Raw genomic sequence first — 25,999 nt, 5'->3', positions numbered from 1 at the left:
CTGCCCTCTTTTAAATCTGGTCACTCTAGTATAGCTCCTGCACCTTTAACTGTTGTGATGAAGAGGGAATTTCACCAGGTTCTCCATATATACAAATGACACCTACTGAAATTCCCTTTTCTATACAACTGTTAAAGATACAGGAGCCCTGTCCTCCTTTTCATATGGTCACCCTATCAAATATAATAATAGCATGCTGATGATGATGATGATGATGATGATGATGATGACACCCCCTACAATGAACCTATGCCAGACATATCAATAGATTCTTTTAATGAGGACAATGAGGCATTAAAAACCTGAGAAAGGGAAATTAAAAATGTTGCAGAATTATGTCTGGTTGCACATGACAGTTATTAGCTTAATCAAAGTATTCATCCCACTCTTGCAAGTCTTCCTGGACTTCCACCAGCATAATGTGAAGAATATTATTAGGGGTACAGTACTATGCATGTTTAAACATTAAAAGAAAAGGCCTACAACTCCCAGCATGCCTCAGCCAGCCATGCCCTCTGTAACTCCCATTATTCTTGCTGCCTGGGAATAATGGGAATTGCAGTCCAACAGGGCATCAGGTTGTCTTGGGCTGGCAAATTATAGGATCTACCCTCAGCCGTGCAAATGTCTTCAGCTCCTCTCATTTATTAACTTCTTGGTTATCACATTTATATCCTGCTATTTTTTCTCTTGCAAGGGACCCAAGGTGGCTTTACATAGGTACTCCACCTCTCCATTTTATCCTCACAACAACGACCCTGTAAGATAGGTTAGGACAAGAGTCAGGGAGTGGCCTAAAATCACCCAGTGAGTTCAATGGCCGAGCGGGGGACTAGAATCTGGACCTCCTAGGTCCCAGTTCAACACTCTAGCCACTACACCACACTGGTTCACTTGCCTTGCTTGCTTCTCCTCATGCTCTGAATCTTCCCTGAAAAAAACATTTATGCAGTGCTCTCTCTCTCTCTCCCTCCCTCTCTCCCTTCCCCCCTTTCAGATCCTTCCTTTATCTTTACTCCTTGGTTTTCATTCTAAGTTAAAAATGGACCCTAACTACATCTAATTGCATGTTCTGGGATTTAGCTCATCACCCCCAGTTTTCCCTTTCTCCCCTGTCAACATTTAGATTGTAAACCTCTCAGGGCTGCGTCTTTTCTTTCTCTCTCCATTCTTCTTATGCTACTCCACACAGCCCTTTAAGTCTTGGTGTTGCTATATGGACCAGTTGGACTACAGCTTTCAGCAGCACTAGCCAGCATAGTCAATTGTGAGGGATGATAGAATTGTAATCCAACAATATCTGGAGAGCCACAAGTTCCCCCATCCCTCATCTCAATGGTGCTATATAGATTAGAATTCCATCTTCACGTCTCGTACATGGGGAAATTCTATTCTTCAACACTATTGTGTTTGCTGGGTGGGATGTGCTTGAATCTTTGGGGCTGTTCTACAACATGCTACGCCACACTTAGGGCATGTCTACACCATGCCTTTTCCCACAGTCTCAGGATCCTCCTGAGACCGCGGGAGGCATGGGCAGCCATCCCAGCTTCACCCCACCTCCTTGCGAGTAAACGCGAGGAGGCGGGAACCGGCATGGGCACAGAGCTCTTCAGGCACTCCGTACCCATCGGGGGGGGGAGAGGGATTGGGTGGTGTGTGTTTTTAAAAAACAACAACAACACTTACTTTTGCGTTGGAGCACACATGTGCTCACCTTCAGTAAAAAATTATAAATGGCGGGTGCAACATCCCTCATTCCTCCCAGGATGTCACACGCGTGTCTGTCCAAAGGGGAGGATCTCGCGAGCAGAATATCACGAGATCCTCCCCCTCCCTCCCAGAACGCCAGGAGGGGTTGACATGCCCTTAGTGGTTGAGTGTGGGTTGTTGTTGAATCAAGTCTTAGGGTGTTGTCTGAACCCAGGACATTTTCCAATAGTGGCTTATTAATCGTGCAGTGTGGCTTCTTAACCATGCTGAACAACCCAACAACAAACCAAGGGTTCTGAAGGTGGCCTGTTCAAGAAAAGTAAGGCACACTGCATGGTTAACAAGCCACCTTGTGGAAAATGTCCTGGGTTCAGACAATATCCTACCCCATGGTTCAACAAAGAATGTACACTCAACCACTGTGTGTGGGTTAGAGGGTTGTGCAAACCCAGGCTTTGTCATTTAATCAGCAGCAAGCTGGACATCTCTGCTCCTTATCCTTTTCTTATGCCTGCATCATTATGCACATCTGTTTTAAAGTTGTGCATTCTGCCTTGCCCATCTAGCCACATAGAGTACTTCCATTTTTAAGTGGCAAACACCAGGAAAGCAACTTAGGAAACGGCCTTGTACCATTAGTCCATCTCGCTCAGTTTTTGTCTACTACAGGTCTCCTGGGTTTCAGAGCAGGGCTTTTCTCAGCCCACCCGGAGATGCCAGGAATTGAACTGGAGACTTTTTCCATGCAAAGCATGTACTATACTGCTCCCGGCTCTATTGTTTTCATAGAATCATAGAATCATAGAATAGCAAAGTTGGAAGGGGCCTACAAGGCCATCGAGTCCAACCCCCTGCTCAATGCAGGAATCCACCCTAAAGCATCCCTGACAGATGCTTGTCCAGCTGCCTCTTGAAGGGCTCTAGTATGGAAGAGCCCACAACCTCCCTAGGTAACTGATTCCATTGTCGTACTGCTCTAACAGTCAGGAAGTTTTTCCTGATGTCCAGCTGGAATCTGGCTTCCTTTAACTTGAGCCCATTATTCCGTGTCCTGCACTCTGGGAGGATCGAGAGGAGTTCCTGGCCCTCCTCTTTGTGACAACCTTTTAAGTATTTGAAGAGTCCTATCATGTCTCCCCTCCGTTTTCTCTTCTCCAGGCTAAACATGCCCAGTTCTTTCAGTCTCTCTTCATAGGGCTTTGTTTCCAGACATGATTGTGAGCATCATGTTCATTTCTGTTTAATATTTTAAAGTTCTTTGGAGGTGATGCGCTGATTATTTTGCATGCTGGAATGTACATCTTGCCAGACTTAAAACCCAGCAAGTCTGTTCCCAAACATCAATTTACTTCAATCCCATTGAGGGGAATACACATGCAGAAACACACTGCTTTGCGCCCATCCCTTTCTGGATGGGGAATTGCATATTATTGCACTGTCACAAACATGATTCCTCTGCCTGATTCAACATCTGGAATTGCATATACATCAGTCGAGGCTGGTGCCTCCTATTTCAGTGGGACTGTAAATCCACACTGGATTTCAGTCAGAGCCAGTCAGTACTTTAAAGAAGCCATCCAAGCTGCTGAACCCATTTTGGGATAGTGTCCAGGACTTTGGATTACTTCTTTAGAGTTCTGGCTAAAACCCAGAATGGATTCACAGCCCCACTGAAATCGGAGCGACCAGCCTCCACTGATATACATAGTCCCAGTTAGATACTCTAAATACTCTCTCTCTCTCTCTCTCTCTCTCTCTCTCTGTGTGTGTGTGTGTGTATACTTGCCACGGAATTCTATTCATGTTTGCTCAGAAGTAAATCCCACTGCGATCAAGTGGGTTTACACACTAGTAAGTGTGTTTACAATGGGAACCTTACTCCTGTTGTTTTCTCCCTGTTGAATAGTTGTCCTGAAGTCGTCTCCAGGTTGAATAGTTGATTTGCAGCATTCATGGGCCTAATCTACACCAAGCAGGATATTGCACTATGAAAGCAGTATGAAAGTGATCTATAAAAGGCAGGAGCTACACTACTGCTTTATAGCGGTATTGAAGTGCACTGACAACTCTTGAGGGCCATTGACACACATACCATATAACCACTTTCATAGTGTTATATCCTGCTTGGTGTGGTTCCTGCCTTTTATATACCACTTTCATAGTGCAATAACCTGCTTGGTGAGATCATGGTATCTTAGTCAGGCTATGCACAGATGGACATGGACATGGATTGGAGCCATGACGTGCGGAGGAACAACCGCATGGTTATCAGGGTAAGGAAACTTGCAGGTGTATCATGCAAAGGGTGCAATTGAGCGGGAAGAGGCCTGCCCTGAGAGATTGTGCGGAAAGCCCTTTATAAATGGGAATGGCAGAACCAGGGTTGTTTGAGCTTGCAGCATTCTCCACACTTCACTTCAAAGCTTGGTTCGGCTTGCTCTCGTTTTAGTTTGCAATCTGTTTTCCCCCCCGGTTCATTCCATCAGTGGGCATTCCTGTGCATATTATTCAAAAGTGCACACTTTCCCCCATTGACTGAAATGTGAAAATGTCTGTTTGGAAATGTACATTTCAAAGTGGACATTTTTCAAAAAATGTGGTTTGTTTTTAATGTGATCACGAGTTTGGGAACATGGGAACATTTTTCAGGGGGGGAAATGTGCTGCCATTCAAGTTCAGGGTCGTGAACTGGACAACTCTGAATGATTTGCAAGCTGGAAGGAAATTCTAGTACAACCCTACCTATAAGACCATAGCCAGCAATGGAAATTCTCTGCACCTACAGCTTTCCAGACTGTGTGTGGATTATCAGAGCCTTGTACATATTCCGATCGTTGCATTTTTGTCTGAAACACTTTAAGCCTACTGAACAACTTGACTAGATAGCATTTTACTAGGGAAGCAATGGTCAATGAGCAGTCGCAGGGGGCAGAATCTAGCTCCCTGAATGGATTTTTCAAGGTCCCTGCAAAGAGCCAGAAAAGAGGTGGAACTAGGGGTGTCCTCCACTCCATTACAGATCCCTGGATCCGAAGCGGAGCAGGCCGATCCGGACCTCCAAAGCCCAGTTCCAGAGTGGATCAGGGGAGGTCTGGATCAGCCCGAAGTGGTTCGGAATGGTCCGACGTCGCTGAAGCCTTAGCAAGTGACCCCAAATATCCTGCTCCTGAGATTAAGGGCTGTGAGCAGTTTGCCAGCCCCACATGCTGCTTCCTGCAAGCAATTACATATGGTCAGCTAAGAGTCTGAACTAAACCTCAGTTACAACGGTTTCTGGCCTTTTCAGATATAATGGTGGGTTTTTTGTTGCTACTGTTCTTTTGTTTGATTGGATTCAGATAATAGGCTTGTAAAATGTTGGTGTTCCACATTGGCCTTCATTTCAATCCAGGGAACCTCTGATTTGTAAATGTGTATTTGGCGAGGCCTTTGTATTTTCAGAACAAGGAGGCGGAGAGAATTATGTTGGCTCAGCTTTGTCTCCAACTATGTGCATTAACTTAGCAGATTAATGTTGCATTTACTCAGCATAGTCCAGCAGAGCAGGAAATATAGCACTGTAGAGTTCACAGGAGTAGATATAAAATATCAGGTCAAGATTGTCTGACCCACTATGCTAAAAGACTTATTTGTTCTGAATTAATTTTAGAGTCGTTTTGATTGGGATTCACTTCCTGCAAGGATAGATTTACCTTTCATGGCCTAAATCAGGAATGGGGATAATGTAGCCCTCTAGATGTACAGGGAGGACTACAACTCCCATCATCCCTCACCATTGGCTATGCTGGCTACAGCTCATGCGAGCTGAAGTCCATCAACATCTGGAAGGCTACATGTTTCAACCCCTGGCCTGAACGATTATGGATGAAGGCCATTTCACATTTTCAAGGGGGTCCATGGCAAAGTATCTTCTAGTGGACCTCTGCTGCTACCATAGGAAGGGTGGGTGCCCTCTTTGACAGAGGATAGTCCTCTATCTGAAGGGCTGTCCTGTCCAATTCCTTTTTAAAGATAATGAACTACAAGAACTGTTGCCCATCCATAGTTAGTACCCGGACAGCAGACTCAACAGGCAGGCACAAGGGTCACCTGGTCACAGTCTTCCACACGATAGTAAGACGCCCAGTATTTCTATTTGATTTGTCCAATTCCTTTTTAAAGATAATGAACTACAAGAACTGTTGCCCATCCATAGTTAGTACCCGGACAGCAGACTCAACAGGCAGGCACAAGGGTCACCTGGTCACAGTCTTCCACACGATAGTAAGATGCCCAGTATTTCTATTTGATTTATAACCATAATGTCTAAATTTGTATCTAGATGTATAAATTAGCATATGCAAATGTCATGGAAATCCCTGTCCTCTTTTGTCCTCTTTTTTGGTGATCCTTAAGTGGCCACCCTATACTTCAGTGGATCCCGTGCTATGAAGTTACCTGGCGGCCACCATTTTAAATTTTTCACATCGCAGATGTAACATCGCTCTGGGGCATAGTGGGGAATTTAAAATGGTGGTTCACAGACTCAGTTGGTTGGCACAGCAGGCTCCTCTAAACGAGCGATTTATTGCACACTCGAGATTGGCCACTTATGGATGTTTGTGGGTCTTTTACACAATGTTGTCAATGACCAGGATGGCTCCTGCAGTATCCGGGGTTGCACTCTCCCTGACAGAGCAGGTTTATAGCTTGGGGGTTCTCCTAGAACCATCTCTGTCACTTGAGACTCAGGTGGCCTCGGTGGCACAGAGTGCCTTCTACCAGCTTCGGTTGGTGGCACAGCTATGTCCCTATCTGGACAGGGATAACCTGGCTTCAGTTGTCAACACCTGGCAACCTCCAAGTTAGATTACTGCAATGCACTCTATGGTTCAGAAGCTGCAGCTTGTGCAAAATGCAGCAGCCAGAGTGATAACAGGGACCAGAAGGTTCGAACATATGAGACCCACTCTGGCCCACTTGCATTGGCTGCCTGTATGTTTCTGAGCCCGATTCAAGGTGCTGGTTTTAACCTATAAAGCCTTACACAGCTTGGGACCACAATACCTGACAGAACACCTCTCCCTACATGAACCTACCTGTACACTGCGCTCAACATCCAAGGTCCTCCTCTGGGTGCCTACTCCGAGGGAAGCTCGGAGGACGGTAACAAGAGAGAGGGCCTTTTCTGTCGTGGCCCCCCAATTGTGGAACTATCTCCCTGATGAGCCCCACCTGGCGCTGACATAGTTATTTTTTCGGTGTCAGATCAAGACTTTTCTCTTCTCCCAGGCATTTAGCAATATGTAATTAGCCTGGTTTGTTTTTGTATGTTTTTGTGGTTTAAAATTGTATGTTTTTGTGATTTTAAATTTTTGTATATTGTTTTTAAGTGTTTTTATCCTATGTAAACTGCCCAAAGAGCCTCAGCTATGGGGTGGTGTACAAATGTAATAAATCATCATCATCATCATTCGTTGGAAATGCCTTCATGAAAAGAACCACTTTTAAAATGGTAACATTCTGAAAAAGCAGGATCTTCCACCACTAGATGGCACTGTCTCAATGGAACTGAATGAATGGAAAGTATTCAATTCAAACCACATGGTCGCCCCCTCTCTGCCTGTGTAATGCAGCCCATAACAATGCACAAAAGCCCCGGGTAAGCAACACAATTTCCCCTTAATGTAAAGATGCCCAATGTATCCTGGGAAGACATCAGTGATGGTGGACCCTGCCAAAGCACTGGGAACCCAACAACTGTCCAGGGGTGCTAGGTGTTGGGTGCTGACCCTGGGCCTGGACATTATATATTGCATGCCCTTCATTTTTCCTCTTATCACCTCATAGTTGAATGTGTGCTCTGCTTCCATTGAAAAGTTTTGGGTATGATGGAGTACAAAAGCCTTCTCTGTGATGTTTCACTGGACATCAAGTGCTAAACCAAGTGGTCATCAAGTGGTCATCAGTCATCAAGTGCGAAACCTGTATATTTAGACAGGACCTTGGTCAGCATGACGACAACTCTTGTTGTAAAGAAAGTGCCTCAGTACCTCATTGCAGTACAGTCGTTACATCAACAGGAATAAAAATACAAATCTATGGTGCCACCATGTTTAGAATACTGTGTACAGTTCTGGTCACCACACCTTAAAAAAAAGATATATTGCTGGGGAAAAGTGCATAAAGGGGCAACTAAAATGATCAAGGGGCTGTAACTATTCCCTATGATAGAAGGTTACAACAGCTGAGGTGGTTTATCTTGGGGAAAAGGAGGTTAAGGGGAGACCTGATAGAGGTGTACAATGTGGCTACTAGTGGAGAATGTGGCTACTAGTCACAATGGCTATGCCTATATGCTACTTCCACTATCAGAGGAAGTATACCAGTTGCTGGGGAACATGGGTGGAAGGGTGCTGTTGTTCTCATGTCCTGCTTGTGGGTTTCCAGTGGGCAGCTAGTTGATCACTGTGGACTAGAATGCTGGACTAGATGGACGCTTGGTCTGATCCAACATGCACAATCCTATGCATTTTTAAGAACAAAAAAAGTCCTACAACTCCCAGCATTCTCCAGCCAGTCACTGGGAATGCTGGGAGTTGTAGGACTTCTTTTGCCATGCATAGGATTGCGTCATTAGAGTCTTCAAAGAAAACACAATTTTAAGGATCCTCTCCATTCTCCAATAGGGTTCCAGGTGAGCCAGATTCTTGCATGCTCCATCCAGCCTGCCAGCCACCCTAGAATTGTACCATTCCAGGCAGCTGCCTCGTCCGCCTGTATAATAATAGCAACCCTGTGAATTACACACTCCGTATTAACTGAAATGGTTTCTTTTGACTATGCACCCAGTCTGCATTAGTCACTCACAGTCAGAGGAGATGGGCCTGAGCAGCTTAAATATTGACGTTTCTGCAATTTGCACAATAAAGTTTACATCTATTCTACAGCTTCATCAATGTTTTCAATGTATCACCTGCTCAGTTGATTGGTACTTATGCATGCATTGATTCTTCTCTCTCTCTCTCTTTCTCTGTTTCTCTTTCCCAAGCATGCAAACGCAAAGAACAAGAACCAAACAAAGATAGGAACAACTCCCAGAAGAAATCTCGTCTGGTTTTCACTGATCTCCAACGCAGAACACTTTTTGCCATCTTCAAAGAGAACAAACGTCCATCCAAAGAAATGCAGATCACCATCTCTCAACAGCTGGGCTTGGAACTTACCACGGTCAGTAACTTCTTCATGAATGCTAGGAGGCGGAGTCTCGAGAAATGGCAGGATGACTTGAGCACCGGGGGATCCTCCTCAACCTCCAACTCTTGTACCAAAGCATGATCGAAGAACAGAATCTAAATTGGGCACAACTCAACTAATATATACTAAAAGGAATGGATTCTTAATGGGGCCCTTCACTGGTGATTTGAGAGCACAATTCTCTTACACAATAATACTGATTTACAGCATGGGACATTTAATTGAATTTAAGTGACGATTAGTATTTTTTTAGGGGGGGTAGTTATTTGTTTGATGTGCAGGTCAAAAATACTTTTAAAGGCAGTCTAAGCATGTCTGAAACAGAAGTAGGTCATTCATGACCCAAATTAATCCAGGGCCAACATGACAGAGCCAATCAAAGGTTGAAGTATTCATTTGCTTTGAGAGCCAGAAAAACCAGCCAACAAAATGGCTCCCAACTTAGCAGATTGTTCACCAAAAGAAATCCAAATATGTCTGACCTAATTTTGTTTTCTGGATGCTTAGACTCTCCGCACTACTATACCAAAGCTCACAAACATTGAAACACACGAGTACTGAGCACAAACTTTAACTAGACCTAAGAACATTGGGTTTTTATTTTAGGAACTCAGGCATTGTTACATTGAATCTTTTCAGAATGATCCGATTTAACGCATTTGGCTTTTCTTTCTTTTTTAAAATGTTGTCTATGGACATATTAGTCTTGGATCAGTACGATTCAGTTCCCTTGAACCCAAACTATCAAGCACAAAAACGATAGATGTAGAAGACAGGAACTGCTCTGGACTCTTTGCCTGTTTTTACAAGACGTGCTCAGAGTTGGGGGGGGTGTTAGTGAACATGTTGGTTTCAAGCACACTTTTTGCAGACCTTCACAATTTCTATTTGTACATAGTACAGACACACACTCAGGAAGGCAATCTAGATACTACCACACATAGAGCAAATGCAACACTTCAAAAGCTCTAGATTTTTTTTTAAAAAAAAGAAACAATCATTAATAAGTTTGTTTGTTTTAGTTCCGATGCATCTCATTTCATCACGTCATTATTGTCCGAGTACACTAAGAATACCGGGGTGTTTGGGGGTGTTTTTTTTTAACCGCGTCAATTCTGTATTCGAGTTAGTTGGTGTTTTCAGGCAGGAAAATGAAGTAAATGCCTTCACAGTGTCACTGCCCACTGGGGCACTTACGTAACTATGATCTCCAAGTCTGTTACATGGATAAAACCATCTTCACCTACCACTTTATGTAAGAATGCAACACACCAAAGATGCAGGATACTGCAAGCCAAAGACCATTATACCTTGCCATTTTCTAACATCATTGTTGTCGGTGTTGTCGTCCTCATCGTCAATGTAGTCAGATTTTGAATATGTTAGAAATCAACATCGGTCAAAATACAGCTCTCTTTCAGTTCCCCCTTCCAGCGAGCTGAAAGAGACGATGTTCTCAAGTGAAGTAACAACAGTAACTTTTAACCACGCTAGGGTACCAATGTTCACCTAATGACACATTCACACCATCTTGCTCATCAGAATTGCTCTGGTCAGATAATGTGCATATTTACCAGTGAATAGCCCCCTTTTCCTTGGAACACCACTTGAGTGTTCAATAGCAAGCCAAATGCTGTAACGATCCTTTAAAGACACTTGAGACTCTTTTATGTACTACTTAATCGAAACCAAAGAAACTTTTTCTGCACCTACTTCTTCTGCAACAAACTGTTCCATTTAGGGAGAGAAAAAAAAGAAAAGAAAAGTAATGAATAATAATTAAAAAAAAAAAAAAACCAAAATAAGGAAAGCACGTCAGGAAACAAACCAATGATAACACACTGTGTTTTGACAGACATCTTGGGACATTTTTAGGAAGCAGAGTTCAAAGAAAGGGTTGACAAGAAAGGAAACGAATGGAAAAGCCAACGGGATTGCTGCTTCATTTGACAACTCAGTAATCTTAAAGTTGAAGATTGTCTTTAATTTGTGCCTATGCAGTTTTTTCAAAAGAACAAGGAACAGAGCAACCGAGACCTCAACAGCTACAATACCAAAGAATGAGGATTTCTCACGACTTTTAGTTCAGTTCATTATCTCTCCTTGCACAGCTAATATGCTTATAGCACCATTGACCTGTGTAAAGGTAAATTGATTCTGTTTCTTTTGAGCAACAACAAACAAACACACAAAAAGGATGATTTTTTTAAGTTCTTTTCTTTTTTCCAGTTTCTGCTCCCACATGGAATCTTCTCAAAGATCCCATGGGCTCCAAGTAAAAGATGTTGGGATACTAAGCTAAACCAAATCTTCTCTAAAACAGAGCTGGTGTGTGAGGAACATCTTACTAGTTAAATGCTAAATTTGGTTCAATGCCATTGTGTATGTTTCATGCTTTTGAAATGATGGTCCAAGCAACAGGGGTTGAAGGAAAAGTTTTGTGCGAATGCAAATGAAATGACATTTTGTTGTTTGATACTGGAATAATCTCATACGAATGCTAATTAGTTCTTTGTCAGATCTTCAGGCAGTTTGACTTTGTTATTCAATATGATTCACATGTCCATTGATTTTTGGCCATCCAAGTCCAGATCTTTCTATTAGATTAGTGTTTATCAAACTAAGAAAGTATGCCACCAATCTACTAGGGCCGTAGATAGACCTAAGGTTTATCCCAGGATTGTCCTGGGGTCAAACCTGTTCATCTAACTGCCACACAGGACATCCAGCGCTCAAGCAGGGATGAATCCAGGATGATCCTGAGTTAAACCTTAGGTCTAGCTACGGCCTAGATCTTCTGTCATCCCTCTCCATAGCAGGTCCCAAACCCCTATGCTGCTTCAGCCCATCTGTCTAGTTCATACATCATCACACTGCACCACTTTTTCCCTCTGGCTCCCGTGATGTTTCTAATCCTTTTATAATAACCCATCAACGGAATTCTGCCTTCATTCGGAACATATGGTTAATTCTAGTCTAAGAGCTAGATATGAAATTTGCTTAACCACTATATTCAAAATCCACCTCTAGTCACCAGCTATGGCGTGAACCACCTCCAAGGCACTTACAACCATTTGGAAGGGTATTGATTTGCCATTTGGGAATCAATGACCTAAGCTTGATAGGTAGCTGAAGACATTGACATGCTGGTACCATTAAAATCAATATGATTATTTCTATCAAATACAAAGATTTCAGTGGCAAACCTCCCATTGGTTTGAATGGTGCTGGACTATACCCTTAGTTCTAACCTATCATTACCTATGATTTTTCCCTTTTGGGCTGCTAAAATTTGTTTTTTTTTTAAAATAAAAACTAAATAAAGCAAAAAGCAAACTTTCTTTCAAAAAAGAAAAAAAGAATAGTTATGATTATTTTCTTTTTGAAAAAGAATTTGGAACCCTAGTGCCAATACAGCAAACATGATTCCTCCATGAGAAAGAGGAGTTCAAAAAGAACCTTTGTTGCAAAATTTTGCCTGAAGACACAAAACAAAAGCCCCTGAAATTCAGAGGAGCTTGGTGTGAAAGGTGGATTTTACTTCGTATCAAAAGAAGCAAAATTTATGACTGAAAAATCTACATTTCCCCTTCTAACAATCTGATCCTAAGGATTGTGAAGGCAGTAATTCCATGCTGGGACTGAGGTCTACCCATTGCTGCAGTGACTCATTGTAGAACATAATACTGCCGGAGTTTTGCAAAGACTGAACAGCAACTTTGCAGATAGGCTGTCTTGTGTAAGTAAATATGATCACAATGTTAATATAAAGTGCTGTGATTTGGCCCATCCCTACACAACTCTTTTATACCTTGGGTCATTTTTGTAATCTATAATGTTCACTTAGGCAATACTGTTGACTCCCCCCGCCTTAAATACTTCTCAGATTTTCTGACTTATTGGGAATGCTATTTCTTACCTGTTCAAAGATTACCCTTTGTTTCTCCTTTGCTTGCAAAGGAAGGACAGGTGTACTGTCTTTCTAACCATCCATGTTGGAATCAGTGATCATGTGTCTATAGAACAGCCTTCCCCAATGCGATGCCTCCGAATGTGTTGGACTACAGTTCCCAGAATTCCCAGCCAGAATTCTGGCTAGGAATTCTAGGAGTTGTAGCACAACATATTTGAAGGGCCCCAGGTTGGGAAAGTCTGCCGTAGAAGGACAATCTGACATTGAATATGGTTTCTTCCTGTTCCTAGGAAATTCTTTCTACAAGTCCTCATCCGCTGAGCAACCCCAGAACCTCCATCCTAAAACCATTCTGCTTGCAAAGGATTCTGGGGAGTGTCTTAAGGTCCATGCTCAGTTCAAGCTGCACACTGGCCAGGTTTCACTGTTGCCCTGCATGAACCGAGAGTGTACCCTATACAACACCCAACTCCTCCCCTGTGGCTGAACATGGCAGGAAAACATTAGCAGAGATAATCCAGCTGCCTTTTCTTGGCTGACATGCCTGATCTAGAATCTCTTTTGATTCTTTTCTCACAGTTGTCAATGTGGGGTAATTTTTAATATTCAAATGCTTACTCTGTAGATCACCTTCCACTGACAGATGCAATCTTGTCAATTGCAGGAGGAGATGTTGGATTATTTATTATATGATGTAGGCATGGTATCCTATCAATTGGCACCATGTCAATTACAGAGATTTTGCATGCATTTAAATTGCTGCCAGAAGGATGTAAGGGAGTTACTGCATAGGAGAATTTCTCTCTTTACCTGGGGCCAAGAGACTCTTGCACTGATATTTAAAGTTTTTAAACCCTTTTCCATACAAATAATATTTTGCAAGATTATCCTTGGTTCCACCCCTGCCTTCAGCTTGTTTTTTGCACTCCCTCATGGGGTTTCCCTTCTCTTCCTGCCCCTGTGCTGTGGGCCAGAATCACCAGATTGAAACAGTATCAGAACAAGATGCTTGGTCCTCAACATAGAAATGTAATAAATAAATAAACATAACTTATTGACAAAGATATGGACAAGATCTAATAATAACCATACCATATAGACACACACCCAAAAAGTACAACCTGTGCTCAGCTGTCTATGGAGAGACCAGAAGAAACTAGATATTGGGTCTAAGCTTCCTATCCAAAGAGGATTTTAGTTTCTGTGAACCACAAATCATGCAACAAATGAACATTTTCAGTTCTGTGGTTTGCAGGCAAGTAGCCTATAGCTGACAACAATCTAGTTTAACGAAAGAATTGTGGAGGAGACACACAAATTTAAGACATTAATGGAGATGTATTCAGTTTTATCCAAGCATTTGGATGTGCTGGATGTTCAATAAGAACCATATATCAGATGCAAGATCATTGCATATTGATTGGCTTGCCACTGCTTTTGCTCATATTAACTAGGACAACACATTCCACTTCTACCCAGGCAAAACTTGTATGGGTGATTACACCTGGCAAAAAAAGTCTAGAGAAGTAAGTAAAATGGCATTATGTGCATTACAAACATGGTGTGCTTCCCCCAACAATCCAATGAGTTGCAGTTGGGTAGAAGTGCTGAGAAATCTCCATTAGAGATCTTTAGCCCCCTAACAGAACTACAATTCCCAGGGTTCCTTGGAGAAACTACTTTAAGTTATGACATTGGATATTTTTTCATACATTCTTCTTCAATGATATTTTTTATGGCTCTAAACAGGGGTGCATTTTTGTGACAAGATGTATTTATTGCCACACAATACGACTTTCATTTCCTCTTTTACTCTATTTTTAGCTAGTGCATAGGTCAGAACAATAAAGAGTCCAGAAGTCTCACTGGGATTTGTCACCTAGGGTAAGGCAATCACAGGATGTCTTTTGGCCAACAAAAGTGCATGCATAGAGCCTTCACCGGCATTGCACTGGGTTCTTGTGGTCAGCACTGACATTACACGCACACATGCACTGCAGGATTCCCTAGGAACGGGCAGAAAGGAACTATGGAGGGCCAAGTCATTACAGGAAGAGGACAAGGAAAACTAGCAAAGCCCAGAAATTACTATAGCTTCAGGTCCCTGGTTACTGCAGCTTTATGTTTTGGTTAGGATTGGAGTGCCCAAGTGTTTAAAGAATATGCTTTGTGCACAAATATATATTTCCATGGATCCATGTGTTCCTGTCCAATGGATAGATTTACCAGTGGTCCCTATCCTAAATTGGGCCATCAATTTTCATATTGAAGAAAAGGGATAATCCCAAATTGTGTCCAGTCAAATCCTGACATCTGGTGTGTCTAGAAAGGCATGAGAAGCACATCTTGTCTTAATTATAAGAATAAAAACAAAAGCATTAACTTTTGACATCCCACTGTACTTTCACCAAACTATAAAGGACAGCCGATAGTTTAGCTAGTTATTTCTATTCAATGTATAACATACAGCCCTCCTCTTGGAATCCCAAGATGGAGACACCATTACAGACAACTCCAAACAGCCTCTTCTGTGATACTGTTTTCCTTGTCCGAACTTAGTTTTCCTTTGTTGCTGCTGCACTGCTTGTAAACGGTATGTGACGGTAGCTTCCTCATCAGCCACTCAGCCAATGGCAGACTGCATACGGGTTTATAGGAGACCAGCCGCCATTTTAAACATGATTTATGTATGCATTGACTTAAACTTGTGTCTGTTTGCATTGAATACTGTCCGTTCTATGGTATAACAAAGAAATTATAGCAGAATAGTATCCCAACATCTTTCTTACCTATCTACTTGGAGTTATTTTTCATGGGCACATCCAAGATGAATTCAACTTTCAAGAAACCTTGGATATTGTTTAATCATCTGTGGAGGAACAAAGAATGTGCTTGATTACTTCGGTTGAATAGCTTTATTCTGGATCTCTCTTAACTAAAGCTAAATCCAAAGACCTATGAAGGACAATAACCAGCAAATCGTAAAGCTCAGACCGACTTATGGGAATAGCGACCTCCTTTTTTTTTACCCAAAAAAAAAACCAAAAAAAAAAAAACCCAAACAAACAAAAAAAGAGGAGATGTGGCAATGACATAGCTATGGGGGAACAAAATATTCTGATGTTTTTCTTGCTTGTCACCATATTTAAGTATTTTGTGATCTTTGTTGATTATGCTTGGCCTACTCTATATTTATTATGGGAATTATTTCTCTTTGTTATTGTTTGTTATTTCTTTCCTGACATGTTTGGGCTATAACCCACTATACCGGTTATCAATCAATCTAATTAGATCTAGACCCAAGCCCAAAGTCTTAGCTCTTGTTAAATATTGGTTCAAAATTGAGCTTCTTTTGGCTTCCGTAGAGCCGGTGTACCATCTTGGGCTTTGAACACAAGTTTAGCTGAAGCTAAAACTGCAGGGTCAGGCTTCTATTGATGATCTTTCATGATTATTTTGACGACATTCCTGATTTTGGTTGCAATCCACCTGAATTTGCTCCTGAGCAAATCCTATTGAAATGAATGGAAGTTGCGCAAGAACACAGATATATGCGACTGTCATGGATTTCAATGGGGTGGGCATAAGAGCATCTTCCACTGGGTTGTCTCTTTTGTTTTCTAGAGTTTAATTTTGCTTATTTATCAATCCTAGAATTGTAGTGCATCCTAGATGCAAATCTGAGGTCAGCACGTAAATTTAACGTTAGGGATGGGGGGCGGGGGAGAATTGGTAAAGTTTTCAGACTCTGTTACAGACCCAAATGGGGGAAAAGACAAGTTACCAAAAATATTAAAGATCCCCCACCCCTCTCCCCAAACTGAGGTATGTTTTATATAATATAATTGCTTTCAATGGTTTATAAAATGATCAGCCCTTAAGTTATTTAAGTTAATTCCTCCTTCTCACCTCACTCAAAAAAATAAAACCAAAAACCAGTGAGGCATACCTTTTTAATTATTATTATGGCACATAAAAAGCCTTCATAATATAACTTATTTATTTAACTTATTCAGCATCTACTAAAGGTGCCCTTGTATAGTTTATATTTTTATTTTTTTTATAAAATCAACTTAAAGCACTACAATTTATTTGCTGTCAGAACAACAAAGTGATGTTTTTTATTTTTTTATTTTTGGACAAGCAAGGAATCTTTTATCTAAAACCATGCATTCAGGAACAACAGGGGATTTAATTAAAATAATAATAATAATAATAAATAAAAAAAACAAGACACTGCAACACTTTGCCTGAACTTTGTGGCTTTTTAAAAACCTAAGCTGGGGGGGGGGGAATATATAAAATAACAACACGCAAAAAATAAATAAATAAATTTTAAAAAAGAGAGAAACCCTTAAAGTAGCTGCTTCCAAGAATGAACTTCGTGTGTGTGTGTAAAAAAAATAATAAAAAAAATAAAAAGATTTAAAAAAGAAAACAGGAAAAAAAGGAGAAAAAAACTTTCTATTTCTAGTGAGAACCAAAGAGGCTACCTCACTGACTTTTTCCATTTGTAATTTTAATCGTGTTGATGATACCAAAGATACCAAAGATTTCTTTCTCTGTGCGGTCTGCATTTTGCTTGTGCTCTTTATCGTTTTTAACTGTTTCCTCTTTTACATCCAGTATGTACAGCTGCAACTCAGAAAACCCACCCCCCAAAGAAACACCGTTAGAGGGAACTGCTAATTCTGATGTCATTTTCTGTGTTTACCTTTCTGCCACTGCGCCAGCCTCCCCCGACTTCTAAATAAAGTTGCCTCTAACAGCTTGGTCTTAAGCACATCCGTCCTGATACAGCAAAGGAGATCCATGTACAGAAGGAAGGTTGTGTACACGCAGCTGATGGGGATACACATTCACATCTGCGTCATGATACTCACCCCAGCCACACTGAACTGGACTGGATGGGTGAGGATGCACGTCCTTTTCTGGAATGCCCTAAACCAGATGGACGGGACGTGCCTTCCTCTCTTGACTGGCCTGAGTTGAAAGGTCAGGGATACGCTTCCCTTTCTGACGCAGCCAGAGCCAGTTGGACAGGGGTACGCATCTCTTTCTTTTTGTGGGGAGCAGCCTAAGAGAGAGAGAGAGAGGGGGGGGGGCTTTTCTTTTCTGGAGCTGCCTGAACTGGATGGATGGGGTTACATATCCCTCTCTGAAACTACTACTTGATATGTGGGACTAGTTGTCCATGGCTACAACCAGATGGAGGCAATTAGCTGGGATCCAAAGAACTAATGAAGAAGGCAGTGGCTCGGTGGTAGGGCACATGCTTTGCGCACAAAAGGGCTCAGGTTCCTTCTCTGGCATTTCCAGTTTAAAGTATCTCCTGCACAGGGCTAGGAAAGGTCCCAGCCTCTGACTGTGGAGAACTGCCGCCGGTCAGAGTACATAATGGGCTAGATGGGCCAATGTATAGATGACTCAGTATAAGGTAGCTTCACTTGTTGGTCATACAGCAAGATCCTGGACTTGTTGACCTTGAAGAGCGTCAACCCCAAACCTGCACAACAAAGCACTTGTGGAACATAGTTTCAAAAGCTGCTTGTGATAAACAACATGTGGGAAAGATCTACTGTGCAAAGGTTGGTGGGGGTGGATGCAACTTCCTCTGGGGTGTGCTTAAAATAGAGCTTTGGGTCCCAGCCATTATGCCCATCCAGCAAAAGGGAAGCAGAAACATGACTGAGACTTCCCCATGTGCCCAGTGGGCCTTGGGCATTGTGGGGCAGTACATGAAATGATTTTAATGGAACTTAACATCCACTTGAGACGAGCAATGCAGACAAACCTAGCTGGGTTTAAGGCCGTGATCCAAAGCTCAGATACTTGGGTGTAAGCTCCACTGAAATCAATGCAACATCCATGTTTAGGATTGGGGTGAAAGAAATGAATGAATGGGCTTAACCATGCCTTTCAGTATGCTTAAGTTAAGACCACATTAGTGAGACTTGATCCAGAGCAACCATGGCTAGATTATACATGTCATTGACCCTGTTCAGACGACATGCTAAGCCATGGTGGTTAAGCTAAACATTATGGCTTAGTGTGTCATGTGAACCATGACTTAGCATGCCATGTGACCATTCCTAACCATGGTGGCTATGTAACCATGGTTTAAAGCAAACTAATCATTTGCTTCAAAAGTGTTAACAGTCTAACCATGGCTTAATGCGTTGTCTGAACAGGCCCAATGGCTTCAATTTGCCCTAGGTGCACTTAAGTTTTTCTGGATTGTGCCCATCTTGAGATGGAGCTCCAGATGGTTTGCTCCATCACACACAGAAAGCTCTGGCATGAGCTGGTTTCCTTTTTCACTTCATTGGAAGGGAAAACTCTACAAGGCGCCCCTTTAAACGCATTAAACAGTTCTCTGCATTGAAGTGAACAGGGAACCTTGCACACATGAGAGCTGTGTGCACATGTGTATCCCATGACTACCACAACTTCTGTACAAGGACCCACTGGATCAGAGTATATGTGTTTGAGATCCTGGTGTGGGGCCTAGAAATGAAAGAAGGCGATTGTATTGAACATGAGTTATATTTTATTACCTTTTTACTTTATTTTGTTCCTCGAAAATTATCTTGACTGATTTTTCTGCCGGCTGCTAAAAACTTACTGGAAATTTCTGAGAGATTTGACACAAGATCTATAGGGGGGATTCAATCCTGGTATTGGTATCTCCCAATAGTTAAACATGAAAAAGAGATATGACTTTCTCTCCCTAAGACAGAAGTCCTGGTCATGATGATGGTTACATGGAAACCTCTATGTTCACGAACAGTAGGCCGCTAAGCACCAGTTGCTAGGGAGTAACAGCTTGCAACAGCTGTTTCCTCCTTCTTCTTTGTGGGCTTCCAAGAGACATCTCATCTGCTTGGTCACTGTGAGAAGCAGGAGGCCCTCCAGATTATTGGACCGCAATCCCATCATACCCAACCAGCATTGAGATGGCAGGAGTTGCAATCCAACACATCTGAAGGGCACCAGACTGGGAAAGGCAGAGATAGACCTTAGGTCTCATTCAACAGGACTTCCCTGTTCTTATGACTACACTGATAAAAATAAAGCCGAAACAGACTAAGCCTAGTATTGACATCTTGAGATTAATTCAAACTATTCATAAAGGTTTTGTTTTACTTGGACAAACAAACAAACAACAAACACAAATTAGGAAGTTCAGGTTTAAGATTGAAGTCTCTTTTCTTCTCTTCAGTTAGTATGGCATTTGGCTTTTAACTAGGCCCTTAAATAGCTTATGATAAGCATCGAAATCATAAATATAATTAAAATATGCTAAATGTGGGGGAAAAACAAATTCCACAAAACTAATAAAAGTCATCTTGTAGGAAGAAAATCAGAGGCAAAAATAAAAAGGCCTTGGGTAATGATATCTCACAACTTTGAATGGCCTTAAAAGAGGATTGAGTAATTCATGAAGGATAAGGCTATCGAAGGATACTACTGATGATTATATGCTATTTCCAATATCAGGGGCAGTATACCTCTGTATGTCAATGGCTAGGAAGCCAGACAGGAAGGTGCTGTTGTACTCATGTCGTGCTTATGGGCCATTCATTGGCACATCTGGTCGACCGTTGTGCAAATAGGATACTGGACTAGCTGGGCTTTAGATCTAATCCGATACAATTTGGCTCTTCTTGTTGTCCTTATGAACTGCCACTTACTTGCTCACATCTCCCTGGTTGGCTCCCTGATCCATTTCTAGATCAGCACTTAAATTCTAGTCTAGGATGGCCTACTGCTCCCAAATCTAGTGTCAACAAGATGTGCAGCTATTTCTCTTGCTTTGCTTCAGATTTCAGAGTTACTGGGACAAAAAGCAAAATAATGGCCATTTCCTAATTTTTAAGGAAAATAGAAAAACTAATGCTTACTTGGGTCTATCTTTTTCTTTCTTTCTTTGTCCCAGTAGACATGGGAAGATCCTGAAATATAGTCAATAGATACTGAAGTTAATCTAATTACATCTGCATAACTCGTCCTGCGTGCCATTTTAAGGGTGTTCAGGCCAAACTAGACGAAACAGCAAATGTGTCATTTTCTGTTCCGTCGTTGGGTTTTGAAACAATAGTAGGTGCAGAGAGAGGGGGAAGTAATTTCATCCATTCAATAGAAACTTCCTCCCCAGGGCTAACTGACAGTCATGGGTAGGAGTGGTTTTCTTTGAGACCGCAGCAAGGAAGGAAAGAGTATCCCCATCCCCTCTGTATTTGTTGTTGTTGTTGTTAATAATAATAATAATAATAATAATAATAATAATAATAATGCAGCAAGAGACACATTTAGCATCATGCCTGCTCTGGCTCTTATACATTTCAGGCTTTAAACCAACAACATCCCGCCCAGTTGTTTCCAACTTGCCCACCAACATGCGCGAAGTCAAAACTCAAACAGTTTTGTTCAAAATCCAGCAAGATGAAGAGTGCTGGCCAACTCCAAACTTGCTCACCATGACTTTCTAACATTTTGGCTGGTTCCAATTTATGATGTACAGGACCATGTCACTTTTTCAATCTCAAACGCAAACTCAAGCAAAAGCACTTTTGTTTGAGAAATGTTTACAAATTCCTGAATTTGTGATAGGAAAAAAATGTGTACTTTTCAAAAATGCACACTTTGAAATACACACACACACACACACACATTTTCATACTTAAGCCAATGGGGGGGAAAGTGTGCATCTTTGAAAATTACACACAGAAATGCTCACTTTTCCCATTTGAAATGCGCACTTTCCTCATTTGAACGAGCCGAAAACAGCATCGCAAACTGAAAGAGGAGCAAGCCAAACCGAGTGCTTTTTGGAGAATTTAGATGAGCTCGAAAATTGCTGGTGCTCGAATTCCTAGCCCTGCTACAGAAACAGCTACCTCTTAAGCGTCGTTCTGAAACAACCATTCTGTGACTTTGGGATTATTATCTTTCCAAAACTGCTCTCTAAAATGTTAATGCCAGAGGGTGGGTGAGATGGAATTGAGGAAGACAAACTACAGAAAGTTTATTGGCTAACCAAACTGTTTCGTGCTAGAGTCGTAGTCTCCCAGTTCTTTTCCAATAAGATTTTAGCAGTTCGGCATTATTTTCTTTACAGGTAAACTGTGTCCTCCATTGGTTCAACACAACAAAACCCCACACCTTAAAATATTCTTCCTCCTGCCCCCACTCCATCCCCTCTAAACAGCAGCACGGGTTTATTTCCCCCTTTCTTGGATCCTTATTGTGTACGTTTTATGGCTATATGCCTTCAACATAGAGCTATAATGATTCTCAGGATGCCTTCCACTGAATGGAAGATAATGACAGATCCTTTGTGTTAACTGTTAACCCTTCCCAGCTGGGCTCTCTGGAAACTTCCGGCCCTGCAAGGGAATGTCAAAGAGGGCGAAAAACCTGAACACAGAAAAAAGTCAAAATTGGCAGGACCCTTTGACGGCAATTGCATTTTTTATCAGACTCATGCTTCACGTGCAAAGTGTGAATTTACCACAGGACGAGTGCCTTGCTTGAACCAAAGCAACGATTTTGCCAGTCTAGACCTTTCTGTGCTTTTTTTTTAATTCTTCCTGTGAATACCTCAGCGTCAACTGGGCCGCCATATTGTAACTGGTGGGCTTATTGTACTGTGGTGCTTTGCAATGCAACCCTGCAAAGAACACAATTTGTAATAATAATACCAAAGGTCCTTTTTCCCTCTTTTTCTCTTCCTCTCCTCTCCTCTCTATTTCTTCATGGTTCCAAAGCTTTAAAATATAAACCTGGGCATGTTGGCAAAGCAGACCGCTCAATTCCTTACCGAATTTTCTCAGATATACCTCATAGATAATAGTGTTTAGAGTAATGTTATTATAGCGTATGTAATAAATTATTCACTTGTTTCATTTTGGTAACTGTGATTTAAAAGAAATAAAAAAAAGCTTTATACGTTTTAGGTTGTGCTTTTGTAATAGACAGGAAAAAAAGGTGCGCTTAAAGATGTATGTCCGTCTTTCTTCCCTTTGGAGTTTTATTTATTCTGGATTGGGGAAAGTTGCAGAATTGAGCCCAAAGTTTACAGTTTTCATATTTTGCTGAAGAAACAATCTGTGTTAATTTGCTCTGTTGAAAAAAAAAAGTATGATTATTTTCGACATTTGTGCTACTTGGTCTGAACAATTAATTGTTCTGTGTTAACAGTGTAGTATTATAATTAGCAACTGCTATAATTTCAGTGCTATCATTTTGATGCATGAGGCAAAAGAAAAAAATAGCAGTGTAATGCATTGTGGTTCTTAATAGCAACTTTTTTTTTTCATTTGGAAATAGATGTTTCCCTTTCATTTAATGAAATTTATTTATGCATGGGAGCCTGTTATCCGTTAGCGGTTGTGGAACAGTTTGTGTATACATGCATTTAGACTGTGAAAATGTGCACAGTTCTGTCTCATAAAGTTGAAATATCAGTTTGTAAAGCGAAGGTATTTCCATTCAAATATGCGTTTAGATCAGTGCACATTTAAAAAAGAAAAAATACACCCAATCCAAATTGGATTCTAATTATAATATTTAAAATGAATTTTAAAAACATAGATTGGCGAATTGGTATTTCCCTGTTTCTAAGACAAATGTCATTTCTATGTGGATGTTTTGGAAAAGACACCTCTTATTGGGAATACAAGTCAGCTGTGCATTTTTTTTCCAATACAAAAGCAGTTCCTTTGGCTTTATGGTTAAAAAGAAATAAAATCAGCAATACATGTAATATTATTGCAAATTTATATTGCAATTCTGAGACGCAGCAACGTTTTCCCAGCTTGCTCGAAATGAATGACCACATTGATATATGGGTTTTGTTCCTTTTGGGGTGTGTTGTAACAAGATGGTCAACATTTGACAGGACCAAACCCCACCGGAATTAGCAGGGTCTGTTACAATTTTGTTGTCTGCTGTGATTGACAACAAGCTTGTTTGGCAGTTCAGTCTAAAACAACAGCCCCAACTCAGTTATAATTGCTACTCATCTATCTACCTTGCCTATGCAACTGTATTTCAATTCTCAAATGCATTTGAAGGGTGTTTGGTTGTTATCTCACCCACCCACCCCCCCAAAAATGCAGGCTGTCTTTTTCAGGCCTTCACAGGACAAAGTAAGGTGTCAGGGCCTATAAGTTAATATTTCTGAAACTATTTTGGAGACAGGTCAAGAGTACTAAATGTAAGTGCTTTCAGCCTGAGCGATAGAATTTTCTTTGTTTGGAGTACCTTTGTTGATTCACACACTTCACGCAAAAGTGGAAACCCACACGGAACCAATTATCTGATCCACCATTTTGTAATTGAAGCACAAGGCCAGCTCAACTATGTAGGCAACTGCTTGAGGGCTTTTCTATCAGCTGTATAGCATGAGTCCATGCTATTGTGCTACATCTGGCACAGCTAACTCCTCATGCGAACTGAGAGCGTGCCACAGAATTGTTGTTATTTAACTGGCAGTTGTGGGGTGCACTCATAGATATGGGGTGCACATGGTTTACAAGGGAAAGCCTTTGACCCGTCTCTGCACCACATCGTCCTACCAATGGTAGCAAAGAATATTTGAACCAGCCTTGACAAGAGGGACGTATTATATAGCAGAATTGCTTGGCACTGATGCACTGATTATCTTTTATATTTCGATACATAATTGATCCCATTTGCAAACAATCTGCCTAAATCCATCTCTCCAACCACACCATAAAGCCAAAGAAACTGCTAAGTCCACTTTACTTTGTTTAGGAGAGTGCAACTTAGAAATAGGGGTGTGTGGAAAATGGCAGTCTGCTATACAAGACGACGTCCAACATGAACATCAGTAGCGTGTTTATATGTCTTTTGTCATTAAGAATATACTGGACGTGTGCTTACATTAGTGCAAAGGAACATATTTTTATTTGGCCTTATAATCGTAGATTGTGATAAATGAAAGCTTTGTACTATAGTCAGTTTATTTTATTTTTTTCCTATTTATCTGCCAAAGATGGTAATGGATACATGGATTTTAAATAGGTTTCTCTTTTCTTTTTGGTAAGACAGTTAATGATTGTAATAGTGTTAAAACTTTCCAAAAGCTTTATATGTTCTTCTGCAATAAGCCAAACCAAATATTTCTTTCAAGTAAACTGCAGTCATGCTAACATTCACAAATCATACTTAACCAAAATGCAGTTGTTGTAATGTTCGCATAAATGTTCAAATGCATTTTTTTTCTTTCAATCCAAAGGAAATAAGGGGTACGTGAGAGAATGGCTATGCCGCCTCCTGTTTAAACAAACAGTGGGTAGTCCAGCTTATGAAGTTTTGCCAAGAATACTTGTAATTTAAGGTATATTTTATAATGCCATTATATGTCTTGGGTTTCGTTTTGTTTTTGTTTTTATTTTGTGAAGGTGATATGTTAAATCGAGTGTTCCAGACAAATAAAGTAGCTACAGAATGAATGTTATTTTATTATTAAATGGTTTTTACTCAATTATTTGTGCCAACAGACATCCTTTACCTTAATAACAAATTACTGTATATGTGTCAAAAGTCTTAATTTATAGTTCTTGATGTGAAAATAAAGAAAAAAACACTTATGGTTTGTCAAAGTTGAATAAATGAAGAAAAAGCCTATATTTTTGTGTCTTTGCACAACGAAGAGGTGCTCTTCCATGAGCAGAGACATACCATGTGCCACCAATGGAAAGATGGACATTGATAGTTCAGGATCAGGAACCATGTGTCTCAATCCAGGGACTTCAGTACACATATTGGGGCTCTAGAACACACATGGAACCCCAAATGCACAGAAATTTCTCCATTCTGATGACATCCCTAGTGCTGATAAGAACATAAGAAGAGCCATGCTGGATCAGAGCAAGGGTCCATCTAGTCCAGCACTCTGTGCAGACAGTGGCAACCCAGCCACCCTCTGAACAGTGCAACACCTCCCACCCATGTTCCCCAGCAACTGGTGTGTACAGGATTACTGCCTCTGATTCTGGAGGTAGCACACAGCCATCAGGACTAGTAGCCATTGATAGCCTTCTCCTCCGGGAATTCTTACAACCCCCTTTTAAGCCATCCAAATCGGTGGCCATCACCACACCTTGT

At 41.2% G+C, this 25,999-nt stretch overlaps 1 protein-coding gene across 1 annotated transcript in view; it reads left to right on the top strand.

Annotated features, from left to right (window-relative positions):
• ONECUT2 (one cut homeobox 2) overlaps nt 1–25,489 on the top strand; it is an 89,671-nt gene extending 64,182 nt beyond the window's left edge. The window contains exon 2 of the mRNA XM_063128215.1: nt 8,744–25,489. Coding sequence (XP_062984285.1) covers nt 8,744–9,030 — 287 coding nt within the window. The 3' untranslated portion in view covers nt 9,031–25,489. The remainder of the gene's footprint in view (nt 1–8,743) is intronic.
• The last annotated feature ends 510 nt before the right edge of the window (nt 25,490–25,999 follow it).

The sequence above is a fragment of the Elgaria multicarinata genome, chromosome 6 (assembly GCF_023053635.1).
Source record: "Elgaria multicarinata webbii isolate HBS135686 ecotype San Diego chromosome 6, rElgMul1.1.pri, whole genome shotgun sequence".
Classification (NCBI taxonomy): Eukaryota; Metazoa; Chordata; class Lepidosauria; order Squamata; family Anguidae; genus Elgaria; species Elgaria multicarinata.
Note: the sequence above shows the minus strand (reverse complement) of the source record. Positions and strands in the feature narration are given on the sequence as shown.